At 37.7% G+C, this 16,541-nt stretch overlaps 2 protein-coding genes across 9 annotated transcripts; one reads left to right on the top strand and one right to left on the bottom strand.

Moving 5' to 3' along the window:
- Positions 1-2,451: 2,451 nt before the first annotated feature.
- LOC104238261 (uncharacterized) lies at positions 2,452-12,516 on the top strand. Of its 8 annotated transcripts, none has more exons than XM_009792581.2 (9): positions 2,452-2,683; positions 4,622-4,678; positions 5,303-5,817; positions 9,694-9,903; positions 10,003-10,096; positions 10,180-10,306; positions 10,394-10,687; positions 11,693-11,800; positions 12,330-12,516. In XM_009792581.2, exons 3-9 carry the CDS (start codon positions 5,427-5,429, stop codon positions 12,447-12,449), a joined length of 1,344 nt encoding a protein of 447 aa, XP_009790883.2. In that variant the 5' UTR covers positions 2,452-2,683; positions 4,622-4,678; positions 5,303-5,426; the 3' UTR covers positions 12,450-12,516. The 8 variants fall into 8 exon arrangements, with proteins under 8 accessions (XP_009790883.2, XP_070006459.1, XP_070006458.1 ...); XM_070150358.1 differs by adding an exon at positions 2,800-2,835 and having other exon boundaries at positions 2,455-2,683; positions 9,694-10,096; XM_070150360.1 differs by adding an exon at positions 2,800-2,835 and having other exon boundaries at positions 2,456-2,683; positions 5,594-5,817; positions 9,694-10,096.
- A 1,143-nt stretch (positions 12,517-13,659) lies between these two features.
- On the bottom strand, positions 13,660-14,334 carry LOC138870944 (uncharacterized). The gene is made up of 2 exons (XM_070148787.1): positions 14,049-14,334; positions 13,660-13,814 (listed from the first exon to the last, which is right to left on the bottom strand). Exons 1-2 carry the CDS (start codon positions 14,332-14,334, stop codon positions 13,660-13,662), a joined length of 441 nt encoding a protein of 146 aa, XP_070004888.1.
- Positions 14,335-16,541: the final 2,207 nt, after the last annotated feature.

Here is a 16,541-nt window from a genome sequence, read left to right as displayed (position 1 = left end):
AATGTAATTATAAGAATGCATGAAAAATATATTAGCCATATTTTGGCATAAGTATAGAAATTAAATGAATAAATCATCATAACAATAATTTTGCGAATAATTATTGGGGATTTTATGAATAAAAGGGGAGAAAATAAATTAATTTAAATCCTTAAAATTATGGAAAAAATTATAAAACCTTGTGTATGCTTTACAAATGCATATATATGTTATTTTGAAGGTATTTATGCATATTTAAAATATATAAGAAAAAATTGGGTATCAACAACAACCCCTCTTTACCTCGAAAGGATGAAAGAGTTTTCGGGTAAAGAAATGATGGCCAATTTTGACCGGATGGGATGTTTTGAAAGACAAAGGCCGAAATCCAATTTTCGAGTTACCTACATATCCCCGATTTTACAGGAATCAGGCCATGTGTAGTTCTGGATTTACCTGCAGAGTATGCCGATGGAACTACTGTATGAACGGAACACGAGATGTGGAAGTAGTTATGATGAGCGGTTAAGGCTCGGGACAGTTGGAGGGAACTGGAGTGATATCTCTCCTGCTAGGATAGCGGTTGCTTGCTGGTTACCTGCAGATAAAAGATGCTACAAATGTATTTACGAAAATTTAAACATGATGCAAACTCCCTTTGGACCACGAAGGTTGTTTTCGGACGGTTAAAGATGATGTCCTTGGACAATGATGTCCTGGGCCATGAATTGTCTAGTAAGGGATGAAATGGTGTTCTTGGGTCATGAAAATGATGCCTCTAAACCATGACGTCTTTGAATAATGATATGCAAGTTCGAGAGATCCTCAGGCCATAGCATGGTGTCTTCCGGCTATGAGGATGGTGCCTTTGGACAAATTGGCAATGTTTCAGCCCATGATATGTAATAATATGATATAACAAGACAAGGCTTAGTCTTGCGAAGTGGAGGGCAGAGCTTAGCCCGATTGAAAAGCAAGTAGATAGTAGTAGAAATAGAGCGATATCCGTGCAAAGAAGGGACAATACTTAGTCCCGTGCAAGTGGGGAGGCAAAGATTAGCATTATGCAAATACGGAGTCCGGGGTTAGACTCACGCAACTATGGAGTCAAGGATTAGACTTATGCAAAAGTGGAGTCAGAGATTAGACTCATGCAAAAGGGAGGCAGAGGTTAGCCTCTTGCAAATATGGAGTCTGGGATTAGACTCGTGCAAATATGGAGTCAGGGATTAGACTCATGCAAGATTGGAGACAAGGCTTAGTCTCATGCAGAGAGAAGGCAGTGCTTAGCCTTATGCAAATATGAAGGTAGAGCTTAACCCTATGCAAGGATTCGGGACAAGGCTTAGTCCCATGTAAATGGGGAGTCAGAGATTAGACTTATGCAAGATTGGAGACATGGCTTAGTCTCATGCAAAAGAGAAGGCAGTGCTTGGCCTTATGCAAATATGGATGTAGAGCTTAACCTCATGCAAGATTCGGGACAAGGCTTAGTCCCATGCAAATGGAAGGCAATGCTTAGCCTTATGCAAATATGGAGTCCGCGATAAAACTCATGCAAGATTGGAGACAAAGCTTAGTCTCATGCAAATGTGGAGTAAGAGATTAGACTCATGCAGTTTTGGAGTCAGAGATTAGACTTATGCAAATGTGGAGTCAGAGATTAGACTCATGCAAATATGGAGTCAAAGATTAGATTCATGCAAAGAGAAGCGGTGTTTAGCCTTATGCAAATATGGAAGTAGAGCTTAACCTCATGCAAGATTCGGGAAAGGGCTTAGTCCCATGCAAATGGAGGCAATGCTTAGCCTTATGCAAATATGGAAGTAGAGCTTAACCTCATGCAAAGAGAAGACAGTGCTTAGCCTTATGCAAATATGGAGTCCGGGATTAGACTCATGCAAGATTGGAGATAGAGCTTAGTCTCATGCAAATGTGGAGTCAGAGATTAGACTCATGCAGTTATGGAGTCAGAGATTAGACTCATGCAAAGAGAGAATAGCAGATAAGGGTAGAGTATGTCTTAGCTGGAGGTATATTTAGTGTCTGACGACCGGATGGATGGTGAGTTTGCTTTGTGTACGAATGCTACCATTACGTCAAATGTGCCTGCGTTCAAAGAAAAATCGTAAGTTTTATGAGGGGAAGTTGGTTCTTGCTTTGTCTGCCGGCCTTGCTCCGCCGCTACAAAAAAAACTTGATTTAGCGACGGATTTCTGCGACAAATACTTTTCCATTGCTAAGTAGCGACGGATTAACTACGAAAATAGAGTTTGGTCGCAGAAAAAGTAAATAGAGGAATTAGTATCTAATTAAGCGACAACATAGTGACCAAACAAAACATCCGTCGCTAAAAAATGGCGCTAAATATTGGCGCCCATAATTTAGCAACAAAATAAGCGAGGAAATCTGGATGACAAAATTACATTTTAGCGACGTAGTTAGCGACGGACCGTGTTTGTCGCTAATCTTGCTTCTTTAATGAGACTATCGTTCCCTTGTTGCAACAGAATTGTTTGTCGCTAGGTATTAAAAAACAGGCATCTAATATTTTCACTTTGTCATAAGACCCTCCCTCACAGTAACGAGCCCCTTTCCTTCTTCGTGAGTAACGAGCCCTTTCCTCCTCCTTCTTCTTCTTCTCCTCTAATCTTCAACTAATCTTCCCAGATGCACTACTAAGTCATTTCTTTTTTAAAGACTGGTATGTCTCTACTTCTTTCTCTGTTTATTAGCAAATTTTTTAAAGTAAATTTTGTAGGGTTTTGGTAGATGTAAAATAAATCAAGCATTTTACCTCTTCCCTCTTTTTCTTTGTAGTATGTCAAATATGAAGTAGGAGTTGACATATTCTGGGTATGTCTCATTTGTGCATAAATATGTATATTTTTACTACTTACTGTTGCTAAAATCTGATTTGGGGGTTTCTTTTGTGTTGAAATCTTGATTTATACGAATTTTGGTGATATTTGGTGATTAAAATCGAAGTTAGGTGTCTTTAGATCTGTGTGATCGAAGTTAGCCTTCACTCACCCAAAATCCCCTAAGGACGATGAAGGCGTTTACTTCTTTTTTTACCTTTGTTTTTAATGCATTGAGTTCTCAAAAAGATTTGTACATTTCAACTGATGATTACTCAAAATGACAAAGCTATTTGGGTAATGTTATTAGTACTCTTTGTATGATTATTTCGAGTTTCATGCTTTTCACTGAGGTAGAGTATGAAGGTGTCCCCACCTCTTGTAAAGACTGCAAAATTCAGGTGCACTTTACTTCTGAGAATAAGGCTTGCTGAAGAATCTGACTACGGATAGAAAACTACATAAGCCTATGCATATAATATGATACTTTTCTGGGAAGATGATTGTGAATATGAAAATCACATCGATGGCATTAAGGACAATAGTACAAGTGAGCACACTAATATAGTACAATACAACATATTTATGAGCTGAGCTTCCACCTCTAGGTGATAATTCTTGCATTTATGATGAGCTCATCAAGGCATGGCATCACTACTCTAGAGTGACATGGGCTCAAATAAGGTTGCTTGTGCTCTAAATACTAGTATTAGACACATCAGTTATTAGCTTTTCACATAGCACTTGGAAATTGTATTTTCACTTCAAACTGGTAATATATGGTTTTGATACTTGTTGGAAGTTGTTGCGGCCACTACAGTACAAGATCTAACTACAGTATATTATAATGTTTGGATATGTACATCTTTAACTCCAAAATAATCATTATAAAATATGATAGATACATATTTTTAAATCTATAAAGAGTTAGCAATACTAACTGCATTTGATGCTTCTGGCACATTAGTCTGCCTCTTACCAGTGGTGTTTAGCCCAGCTCTTATAGGAATAACATTAGAAACCATAGCTCCTTGAATCACTGATTCAACAACATTAGTAGCAGCTCGATTAGCTGTTGTATTCAACGCACCAGCAGTAGCAACAATAGGTTTCAAACTCCCAAAAGCAGTATGCTCAACTCCAGCTAAAAGTTGAAGATGTTTAGCCTATATATTTGATGCTTTAGAACCTGTAGTAGCTGCACACTTCAAAGCCATAACACCTACATGATCTTGCCCAGTAGCTTTAAGGCCTGCTGATTTATCAGCTGATTCACCAACTACAGCAGCAGGTTGATCGCGCACCAAATTTTTAGGCAATTGATCCTCCTTGATCACTTCCTTATCACCTGTAAGAAATTGTAACATTCACTCCTGTTGCATTCACAGCACTAGTAGTCTCCAAACTTGCATTCACAGCCTGTGAAACACCATCCATAGGCCGCACAATATGCCCAGCTGTAGCTAAGTCCTGTGAAATTATCCCCAAGGTTGTTTTAACAGGAACATCATTAATATTCCTAGCAACAGTTGCTGTATTTAGTAGCTTATTAGCATCAGATCCTTGACATCCAACGAGTGAATTATCACCCATTATTATTAGCTGCATCCAAACCTTTTCCTTGAATTAGGTTACTGATTTGTATTTTTATTTTTTTCTATTTCCTTGGAATATGAGCTGTGTAGCTTTTTGCATCTGTACCTTTGTAGTTCTTCATATTACAATATAAATCTATGTGGCATTCTTTTTGCATCCGTCTGACTAAATTTATTTTTTCTCAGCTTCAATTCAGGAAACGGTACGAAACAATCTCAAAGATTTCTGAGGGATTAGTTAAGGTATTGGTATCTTTCTATTAACTTATACGTAGGTCTTAATTTATTTTGTTTGACATATATTTTACTCTCACTATCTCTCTCCTCTCTCCCCTCCCGCTTCCCTTCTTTTCTTGTTCTTCTTAGCGCTTTCTTAAAATGAAATGTCAATGTTATTTAGAATTTTAGCTTTTTCACAAATGGTTAATCTTACATATAGTCACAACTAGAGATGCGAGATAATTTTTAATTGTCTTAAATATTCGCATAGCTTACATTAGCTTTCAAATGTATTTGTGATGTTCTGATGTATTTGAGATTGTTTATATGTAGTGACTGCTAGGGATTTATTTGTGATGTTCTGATGTACCTTAGCTTTCCGATGTGTTTGCGATCTATTTAATTTTACATTAGCTTCTCGATGTATCTTTGATGTTCTTTTTCTTTAATCATTTATGGGTTATAAAATAAAAATAACTACTTGAGTTTTTTTGCTGCCATGTATTTTGGTTTCTTTCCTTCGTGCATTAAAAGGCAGTACTAGGTGTTTGGTAAGGTTAAGTATATCTTTTCTTTACTTTATTCTTGTGTAATACTTATAAAAAAATAATAATATTTGTTTGTCTTTTTAATTTTAATATTAAATAGGAAAATGGAGAATCTAGAGCGTGGTTGGATGTATGAGAGGTAGGATGGACGAGGGGGTATTAATTCTTGTTACATATTCGGTGTGGATAAGTTTCTCCACTTTGCACGTTCTCAACGAAATCGCATGAGTGGTGACAATGTTAGATGTCCTTGTAAAAAATGTCACAATATTAAATACATGGATGTTGAAACCGTTAGATTACACCTTTTGCAATTTGGATTTGTTGAGAATTATTTTGTTTGGATATATCAAGGGGAAAGATGTCTGACAAATGAGTTGTCTTCTAGTAGTAACTTGAATAGTGGTGCTCAACCAGAACTTGGATATGAGAATCCATACCGACGAATGATTCTTGATATAGCTGGGCCTAGCCAGGGTTCAACTTGGCAATCTGATAGTAATGTTGAACCTGAGTCATCTCATCCTTATGAACCTTCAATGGAGGAGGATCCTAATCCTGAATCCCGGAAGTTCTATGATTTGCTACAGGCTGCCGATGCAGAATTGTATCCTGGTACTTCTCTCTCTCAACTTGCAGTAGTTTCTAGGATGTTAAACATTAAAATGGTGAATTCTTTATCACAAAGGGGTTATGACCAAATGATGCAATTGTTTAAAGAGGCTTTACCTAAAAATAACATAGTGCTTGATAACTATTATCAAACTAAGAAGCTAGTGCGTAGCTTGGGTTTGCCCGTTGAAAAGATTGATTGTTGTAATTCAGGATGTATGTTGTACTGGGGTGAGGACGAGGACCTCACATCTTGTAAATTTTGTGGCTATGAGAGATATAAGCGCCGTGTCGGCTCTCGTAAGAGGAAATTGGTGCCTTACAAGAAAATGTATTACTTTCCTTTGATTCCTAGATTGCGGAGATTATATGCATCCCATGCTACAACAGCTGACATGAGATGACATCATGAGCATAAACAAGAGGAGGGGGTATTGCGTCATCCATCAGACTCTGAGGCTTGGAAGCACTTTAATGAAACTCATTCTTTTTTTGTTGCTGAACCAAGAAATGGGAGGCTGGGGTTATGTACAGATGGTTTCCAGCCATTTGGTCAATCTGGGAGGAAATATTCTTCGTGGCCAGTGATTGTCACTCCATACAATTTACCTCCGTGGATGTGTATGAAGGAGGCATATATGTTTTTAACTGTCATTGTTCCAGGACCAACCAATCCTAAGCAAAAAATTGATGTTTATCTACAACCTCTAATAAAAGAACTGACATTGTTATGGGAGGAGGGTGTAGAAGCATTTGACATCTCAAAAAAGCAAAACTTTCAATTAAGGGCAGCTTTGATGTGGACAATCAGTGACTTTCCAGCATATTCTATGTTATCAGGATGGAGTACCGCAGGGAAGTTAGCATGTCCTTACTGTATGGGGGAAGCACAATCTTTTAGATTACATCATGGTGGCAAAATATCTTGGTTTGACAGTCATAGAATGTTTCTTGACCAAAATCATCCATTTAGGAAAGGTCGTAAAAACTTTCTTAAAGGTCAGACCGTCAGCGACCACCAACCTTTAGAACGGGAGAGGAAATTTTGAACCAAATTAGTGAATTGGGGATAAGGAAAGTGACAGAGCTGGATGCAGAAGAAGTTAATCGGAGGATATGTAAATCTTGTGGATGGAAAAAAAAGTATCTTTTGGGATTTGCCTTATTGGAGTTCCAACATGATTCGACATAATCTTGACGTCATGCATATTGAAAAGAATGTCTTTGATAATGTTTTTAACACAGTTCTTAATGTTAAAGACAAAACCAAAGACAATCCAAAAGCACGTCTAGATATGGTAGAATACTGTGATTGACCTCATTTGGAAAAGAATGCAAGTGGAAGCTATCCCAAAGCTGCATATACAATAGACAAGGCAGCAACAGATATCTTGTTTGATTGGGTGAAAGGTTTGAAGTTTCCAGATGGGTATGTTTCGAATTTGAGTCGATGTCTAGACACGACCAAGTATAGGTTATTTGGCATGAAAAGTTATGATTGCCATGTGTTCATGCACGATTAATGCCTATTGCCTTTCGTGAGCTACTTCCTAATAATGTGTGGCAAGCACTTACAGAATTAAGCTTATTTTTTAAAGATCTTTCTTCGACGACTCTACGAGTTGCTGAAATGGAGTGATTAGAGGTAGACATCCCACAAATCTTGTGTAAGTTAGAACGTATCTTTCCCCCTGGGTTCTTTAACTCAATGGAACATTTACATGTGCACCTTCCATATGAAGCAAGGATTGCTGGACCTGTACAATACCTATGGATGTATCCTTTTGAGAGGTAAATATAAAATTTTTATGTCCTAATTATAAACTTATGCTACATATGACTTTTCTCATTTACTGGTCCATCCATTTATCCATATAGGTACCTTGGAACTCTTAAAAAATGATTGGGAATAAAGCCAGTGTCGAAGGTTCCATTTGTGAAGCATACTTGATGACAGAGTCAACACAATTGTTCTCTCATTATTTTGAACCTCATGTCATGACACGTAATCATAATGCGGCCTGTAATGATGATAGTGGTGTTGTGAAAGATCTTGAAGGAAATTTATCAATATTCACCCATCCAGGGCGACTATGGGGAGAAGCAAAAAAGAGAAATTTATCCCTTGACGAAATCAAGGCTGCCCAAACTTATATTCTACTAAATTGTAAAGAAGTTGAGCCATTTGTGAGGTAACATTTAAAAGTTATACTTTCTTAATATGATAAACGTATCCATATATAGTGAATATATATTTTAACTTATTTTATTGAAATGAAGTATGTACGTGGAACGTTTGCAAGAAGAACTCCCGAATCTATCTCAAGATCAAATAGATGAAAGCCTCCAAACATATTTCGCTGAATGGTTCAAGGGATATGTAAGCCTCCAACAATCATTTTCTTTTATAAAATAATTTACTCAAGTTAACTTGTGAAATTTAAATAAGTCTTACAATTTTTCTTAAATAGGTTTGCTGTAATCATATTGAGAATGAATTCTTGCGAAGCCTTGCTCATGGACCATTAATAAGTGTGAAATGCCATTCAGTGTATTTTGTTAATGGATACAAATTTTACACTGAATGCCATGTTAGTGTAAGATCAACAATGAATAGTGGAGTTTGTATCACATATCCAAATGTTGGTGACTACTATGGAAAGATACAAGAGCTTAAACAAGTGGAATACCGTGAAGAACCTTTAAAGCAAACTGTGTTATTCAAATGTGAATGGTTTGACCCAACTATTAATGTAGGTGTTAAAAAGCATAATGAGTACAAATTGGTCGATGTTAACCATCGTCGTCGATTTAAGAAATATGAACCTTTTATTCTTGCGATGCAAGCAACTCAAGTGTGTTATGTGTCTTATCCTAGCAAGAAAAAAGACAAGGATGATTGGTTATCTGTATTAAAAGTCAAACCTCGGAATATTGTAGAATTACCCGATGAGGAATCGCCAACAATTTCAGAACCGAATCTCCCGTTCCAAGTTGATGAAGTTGAAGTCCATGAGATAAATATGAATATTGTCGTTGATGAAACTGTAATCTTGCATGATCCAGATGGTGTGATAATTGAAATGGATGAACCGTTTGATGATGGATTATTGCCAGAGCATCATGATACTGAAGAAGAGTATGAAACTGAAGAAGTGTATGAAACTCAAGAAACTGAGGAGGATGAGGAAGAGTTTGAAGAAGAAATAGATAGTGACTAGTGTGTTAAAAAATTATGCTACTATATCTCTTTGTATTTTATTTGTAGTAATCTGTGTTGTATGCTATAACTTATGTGCAAGAATATATATGTATATTTTAGTTGTCTTTAATGTCCAAGCTTTCATTCATTTTCTTAAATCATTGCTTACTATAAAACTGAAAGTCTAAAATAATTCTATGATTTTGCACGAATTACTTAGCTGTCTATTATTGATGTCTCTGCTATGAAGTAGGGAATTGAGAGGGCTTACATAATCTATTTACTTTATTTGATCAACCAGAATCCTTTTAAAATAGCTAAAATGAATCAAATAAATGAAGGGATCAACTCTTGAAGATGCTGTTTAAAGTTTTACTCCTAAGCTATTGTTATATGTTCTTAACAGGCATATTTTGAGTAGTACACATTTTAAGCATAGCACTGGCAATGTTTTTCAGTTCTTTCACTGGCCACAGAAAGACAGGTCTGATTTCATAGCAAGTGATGTTAAAATTAAGAAGCAATTACAAAGTTTCTCAAGAGTAATTCACAACTGAATCTCTGATGCTATTTATATACTTTGAGTCACCCTGTAAAGCAAAGTTTCCTGTATGCACTACTAATAGTCACCCTGTACTGCTTGATTTTCAATTTGCTTATCACTATTTTTTTTACAGATATGACTCGAGGCAGAGGTCGAGGTAGTGCAGGTCGTATAAGCAAGTCCTCTGCTAGGGGTAATTCAGCTACTCATAGGAACATTCCTACTATTCCCATTCCAACAGTTACTCATCAACAAGGTGGTACGAGTTCTTCAAGTAGGCCAAATCATATTAACCAAGTTCAAACATCAGGTCCTAGTAGTACACCTCCAATTCAAACATCAGGTAATAGTAGTACCCCACCTGTTTATGTTGAACCATCTCCGATGACACCTAATCAGAGCAACACAGTAGATGAGGGTATATCACATAATAATGCAATAGGTGAGGGTATATCTACTCAAAGCAATGCAATAGGCGAAGGTGAGTGCAACAGTAGTCTTGCCCAGCAGACTCTTGTTTTTCTTTCTTCTACAGGGTTAGTCCATGCTTCTACTATTTTTTTTATATACTGTTATTGATTTATGATAAGCCTTCAAGTAATGTCTTTAAATTGTCCAGGTTAGAACCTTCCAGATTATGCTCTGAGTATAAATATGAAAATTTCAAGAATGAACTTCATCCTAATGGAATCAATTGGAAAGGTGTCCCAAAAGAGTTAAAAGAATTTTACTTTGGAGAATTCAAGGTATGACATGCCATCAAATTGATTTTACATAGTGTATTAACTTTTATAGAAGTATACTAATGTTACTACTTTACAAAATTATTTCAGAAGGCATTCTATTGGGATTCTTTGATTGATAGAGAAGTGAAGCACCTATGGGGAAGTAAGGCAGCGAGAAGGTACAGTGATTTTATATGCAAAATAAAAAAAGATAAGGATATAATTCAACCAGATTTTGTTCCAAAAGATGTGTGGGACAATTGGATGGAACTATGGAAGGATCCTAAGTGTGTCAAAAAATCAGAAATAAATGCAAAATATCGTTGTGGCGGTGGGACTGCCATTGCTATTGGGACTCATACGGGCGGCTCTATCACCATTGGGGAACATCGCAAAAGAATTGTAAGTATATTCTTCGTAACGGGTAATCACTAGAATTCAGTACACATATTTCAGCTTCTTAATAGGTTGAGTGGAACGGAGGAGCAGTAACTTACTATTAGTAAGTAGGAATATTTGCTAACTTTTGTTGCTCTATGATAGACTGGCTTTGTTATATTTGTGATGTATGCAAATAACAGGAAGCATCTTTAGTTTTTCTATATGTATAGTGGAGGATTTACGGTCATGAATGGCGAGTCTTCTCCTGTGTTTGATTTGATTCTGAGAAGATGGTAAGAAATGCTAGATGGAAGCGAACGACTGACAAGGGGGAATTGTTATTAATTATTTTGGTTTAGAAAATCCAGATTGTGAGTTATTATGGACTATTGTATCCGTGAATTCAATTTATGTGAATAAATAGAAAATTTCCTAAGTATGTGCTAGAGGACAACTTTAATTATTTTGTGACAGAGGAAATCTAGATTGTGAGTCCTCATGGGTATTGTGTACTTGTACTCAGTTAATGTGAATAAATGGAAATTCTCTATGTTTTGGCTTAGTCATTCAAGAACTTACGGTGAAACTTTTTCCGTATGGAATGAAGAAGGACGTATTGTTTCATGGGGAGCAGAGCTTATACTTTTAGATCCATTATGACCAGGAGTTCAATAAATTAGCTAAAAGCTGGAAGTGCGGGTTAGACACACGACACAAGTTTGAATTCTGCCACTAACGGAAGCCTAGTATTTAATGGGAGCTGGGTAGAGGGGCCTAGTTTCAGACCAGCTAACTCACATGTAATCACAAGTGCTTACTGGGAATATAGCCAAAGCCAATGATGTTACATGTAGTTAATAAAAATCCATGGTCTGGTACAACTATGTAGAATTAGAAAATTGTTTTCTGAAAACTGTTTTGTGGCTATTCTTGGTGTACTTGTACTGTTGTATACCTTCTTGGTACCTCCATTAGTAAGCAGTGTCACCTTATCAAAAGAAATTAAGTTCTTCATTTTTTGTATAGGCTATTGAAAAGGGTCGAGATCCAACACCAAGTGAGCTACACTTGCACGTCCATACACATGGTCATGATGAAAAATCTTTTGTTAGTGAGCGATCCCGACTTGTACATGTAAGTCCAAAATTCGATAATTTTACTGACTTTGTATATGACATTAACGCCCCACTTGATTGTTGTTTCCATTAGTAAAGGTGCAATCTTTATCATCATTTTCATCTTGGGTTTCTTCAGAATTGTTACTAATGAGTACTTTGATTCCACCTTTTACTTCATCAAGTTTCATTCTGTTTTCCCAAACAGAACCTGAGGCTACAACACTACTATTATTTCTTGATGATATGCTCTTTTTTCTATTGCCAACTTCCATATTTTCTCCTTTTTTTGGCCCAGTCTATTGATTCAAGATTGTATTTTTGGTTGTGGGGTTTACTGTTTATTGAAGGAGTAATAATGGGATTAAAGGCTTTTAGCTAAAGAAATTGTGTTTGGTGGAAAAGGAAAGTTGTGAAAACAATGGAATCCTCCATATACACTAAATGAAGAACTTAACAGTTAACTTATTTATGCTTTTATCATTTCTTTTCCCCTAATGTTCATGTTCATCATTAATGAATTTCACTAATTATTATGGTATTTACAGGAAAAATATCAGCAAATATTACAGCAACAAACACAAACACAATCTGATATTGATCAATCTTTAGCATTTTATCAAGCCGCGGGAGGGGAAAAGAAGAGAAGAATATATGTATTTTATTAAGAGTATCTTATATATTCTTAAACAATATGTATTTTATTAAATAAAATAAGAAAAATACAATTTGCGACGGATTTTCTTCGTAGCTCTAACTAATATAGAATAACAGGATGCGACAGATTTGCGACAAAAGAATTTCGTCGCTAAAAGAAAGGCAAATATGTCTCAATAATATTAGCGACGGATTAGCTGCAGAAAATATTCGTCGCCAATTAAATCCGACGACGAAATGACTTGTCGATTTGGCAACAAAATTGATGATAATTGCGACGGATATGTGTTGTCGCTAAAAGTAGCAACAGATACCAACCGTAGTTAATTCGTCGCTAACTTACCAATGGATTCAATTTTTTCGTTAGTAAAGGGTTAGCTACGAGCAAAGTAGCGACGAACCAAAATCCGTCGCTATTCCGTCGCTAAACCTGTTTAGCGACGGAAATATACTATTTAGCTACGGAATTCGTTTGTCGCTAAAGTCGGGTTTTTTTGTAGTGCGCTCCGCTCTGGAAGCCCCCTTCGAGTTCCCTTAGGTAGCACCTGACCATTATGAAAAATGAATTTTCGAAAAAATATGCATTCATTGATAAAATAGAATCTTTTTTGGAAGCGTATTGATATATTAAGTAATTTTGATAAACTAGCGACTGCGACATATTTCAAAGGCATTGCAGCTCTCTTATATTGGAATTTTAAGGGTCCTCCTTAAAATTCTATCCCAGTTTGGTAGATGATCTCTAACTGTTTGCGGATGGCGGACCCTGCTGGATTTTTTTCGGAATTTTGAGAATCCTTCTCAAAATTCTACCCCAGTTCTTGACTTATTACCGACTTCCTGGCATATGATGGCGCTGGCTGGACTTGCTCTGGAATTTTGAGGACCCTCCTCAAATTTCTGCCCCTGTTTCTGATTTTGGAGAAAATGAAAATTTTATTATGATATGACCGAACCCATAAGGCTGCCTACGTATCCCATCTTAAACGGGAATCTAGGCATAGTATCTCTTGACTGCGTCTGAATTGATTGGTTTTGGCCAGATCTCTCCATCCATCTCTGCAAGTATGAGTGCTCCTCCTGTTAGTGCTCTGCGAACCATATACGGACCTTGCCAGTTGGGAGAGAATTTCCCTTTGGCTTCATCTTGGTGTGGGAAGATTTTCTTTAATAACAGCTTCCCTGGTGCGAACTGTCTTGGTTTGACCCTTTTGTTGAAAGCTATGGACATTCTTTCTGGTAAAGTTGGCCGTGACATACTGCGTTTATCCTCTTTCCATCAATAAGGGCCAATTGTTCATAGTGTCCCCTTATCCATTCTGCTTCACTGAGCTCGACTTCTTGTATGACTCTTAAAGAGAGAATCTCTACCTCGGCTGAGATGACAGCCTCAGTACCATAAACCAGCATGTAAGGGGTTGCCTCGGTTGACGTGCGAACTGTGGTGCGGTACCCTAACAGAGTAAAGGGTGACTTCTCATGCCACTGCTTGTGATTTTTTACCATTTTCCTTAGTATCTTCTTTATGTTCTTGTTGGCGGCTTCGACAGCTCCATTCATCTGAGGTCTGTAGGTGGTGGAATTCTTATGCTTGATTTTGAAAGTTTCACGTATAGCTTTCATCAGATCAATGTTGAGGTTGGCAACATTGTCAGTAATAATGGACTTAGGAACTGCGAATTGGCACACGATACGATCCTTGACAAAATCTGTGACAACTTTCTTAGTTACCACTTTGTAAGATGCAGCCTCTACCCATTTTGTGAAGTAATCAATGGCTACCAGAATAAACCGGTGTTCGTTTGAAAAAGTAGGCTCAATCGGACCGATAATATCCAATCCACAGGCGGCGAATGGCCACGACGAGCTTGTTGCATTGAGCTCATTTGGCGGCATTTTTATCATGTCGGCATGCACTTGAGATTGAAAGCATTTGCGGACATACTGAATACAATCCGTCTCCATGGTTATCCCAAAGTAACCTGCCCTGACTATCTTCTTGGCCAGAATAAAACCATTCATGTGCGAACCAAATGTCCCAGCATGCACATCCTCAAATAGCTTAGAAGCTTCCTTTTTGCATCGACACACCTTAGCAAACCCAAATCTGGAGTTCTTCTATACAAGTTCCCTCCGCTATGGAAGAAGTGGTTTGACAACCTCCGGAGCGTACGTTTTTGAGTGTGATTTGCATGCTTCGGATATTCTCCTTTTGATAAGTATTCCTTGATGTCATGGAACCAAGGTTTTTCATCTGCTTCTTCTTCGACATGAGCATAATACATCGGTTGATTATGGATCCTCACCAAAATGGGATCAATATAGTTCTTATCTAGATGTTGTATCATGGATGACAAAGTGGCTAATGCATCGGCAAACTCATTCTAAATTATGGGCACATGTTGGAATTCTATCTCCGTGAACCTCCTTTTCAATTCCTGCACATGGTGCAGATATGGCAATATCTTGGAATTCTTGGTGGCCCACTCTCTGTGTACCTAGTGTACAAGCAAATCTAAATCCCCGATTACCAACAACTCCTGATTGTTCATGTCGACTGCCATGTTGAGCCCTAATATATAGGCTTCGTACTCTGCCATGTTATTAGTGTAGGGAAATTTGAGTTTAGCAGATACGGGATAATGCTGACCCATTTCTGACACCAAAACTGCTCCAATGCCTATTCCTTTGAAATTTGCGGCTCCATCAAAGAACATCCTTCAACCATCATATGCTTCAGTAATGTCTTCTCCTACGAATGATCCTTCTTCATCAGGGAGATACGTTTTCAAGGGTCGTATTCTCCTCCCACCGGATTTTTATCGAGGTGATCTGCCAATGCTTGTCCCTTGACTGCCTTTTGTGTTACATAAACGATGTCGAACTCACTTAGTAGTGGCTGTCATTTAGCCAACTTCCTAGTAGGCATGGGCTTCTGAAATATGTACTTCAAGGGATCCATCCTGGATATGAGGTATGTAGTGTAGGCACAGAAATAATGCCTCAATTTCTGGGATGTCCAGGTCAAAGCACAACAAGTGCGTTCGAGCAGAGAATACTATGCTTCATAAGGTGTGAATTTCTTACTCAGGTAATATATGTCTTGCTCCTTTCTTCCTGTCTCATCTTATTGTCCCAAAACATATCTGAAGGCTCCATCTAACACGGATAGATAAAGTAGAAAAGGCCGTCCTGGTTCTGGCGGGACTAGAACTGGCGATGTGGACAGGTATTCCTTGATGTTGTCAAAAGCTTTCTGACAATCCTCGGTCCAACTTGTCTCAACATCTTTTCTTAGCATTTTTGAAGATGGGTTCACACATTATTGTGGACTGTGCTATGAACCGACTAATGTAGTTGATCCGTCCCAGGAAGCTCATCACATCCTTTTTGCTTTTAGGTGGTGGTAACTCATAAATAGCTTTGACTTTAGTCGGATCTAGCTCGATCCCTCGGCGACTGACAATGAATCCCAATAACTTTCCTGCGGGAACCCCGAATGCACACTTTGCAGGGTTCAATTTCAAATTGTACCTTCTGAGCCTATCGAAGAATTTCCTCAGGTCTGCTCTGTGATCTGCGGCCCTCTTGGATTTGATAATGACATCGTCCACATATACCTCTATTTCCTTGTGTATCATATCATGAAAGATGGTTGTCATGGCCCTCATGTAAGTAGCCCCAGCATTCTTAAAACCGAATGACATCATCTTGTAACAGTATATGCCCCAAGGCGTAATAAAAGTTGTCTTTTCGGCATCTTCTTCATCCATCCAGATCTGATGATAACCTGCGAAGAAATTTACAAAGGATTGGAGTTCATGCTTGACGCAATTATCGATTAGGATATGTATATTTGGCAGTGGGAAGTCGTCTTTGGGACTAGCTCTATTTAAATCCTGATAATCAACACATACTAGGACCTTCCCGTCTTTCTTCGAAACTGGCACAATGTTAGCTAACCATGTTGGGTACTCAACCACCCTAAGAACCTTGGCTTTGATTTGTTTGGTAACTTCCTCTTTGATTTTCAAACTCATGTCTGGTTTGAATTTTCTGAGTTTCTGCTTGACTGGCGGACACATGGGATTGGTAGGCAACTT

This window comes from Nicotiana sylvestris, chromosome 6 (assembly GCF_000393655.2).
Source record: "Nicotiana sylvestris chromosome 6, ASM39365v2, whole genome shotgun sequence".
In the NCBI taxonomy this organism is placed as follows: Eukaryota; Viridiplantae; Streptophyta; class Magnoliopsida; order Solanales; family Solanaceae; genus Nicotiana; species Nicotiana sylvestris.
The sequence above is the reverse complement of the archived record's forward strand: the minus strand, read 5'-3'. Positions and strand labels throughout refer to the sequence as shown.

Excerpts from the sequence above, each read along its gene's own strand:
- LOC104238261 (XM_070150357.1), top strand. The coding sequence starts at position 5,427 with ATGAGTGGTGACAATGTTAGATGTCCTTGTAAAAAATGTCACAATATT. Across the intron at positions 5,818-9,693 it reads CGATGCAGAATTGTATCCTG|ATATGACTCGAGGCAGAGGT; the intron begins GTACTTCTCTCT and ends TTTTTTTTACAG. Across the intron at positions 11,801-12,329 it reads AGCGATCCCGACTTGTACAT|GAAAAATATCAGCAAATATT; the intron begins GTAAGTCCAAAA and ends TGGTATTTACAG.
- LOC138870944 (XM_070148787.1), bottom strand. The coding sequence starts at position 14,334 with ATGCCGCCAAATGAGCTCAATGCAACAAGCTCGTCGTGGCCATTCGCC. Across the intron at positions 13,815-14,048 it reads TGATCTGATGAAAGCTATAC|CCGAGGTAGAGATTCTCTCT; the intron begins GTGAAACTTTCA and ends CTGTCATCTCAG.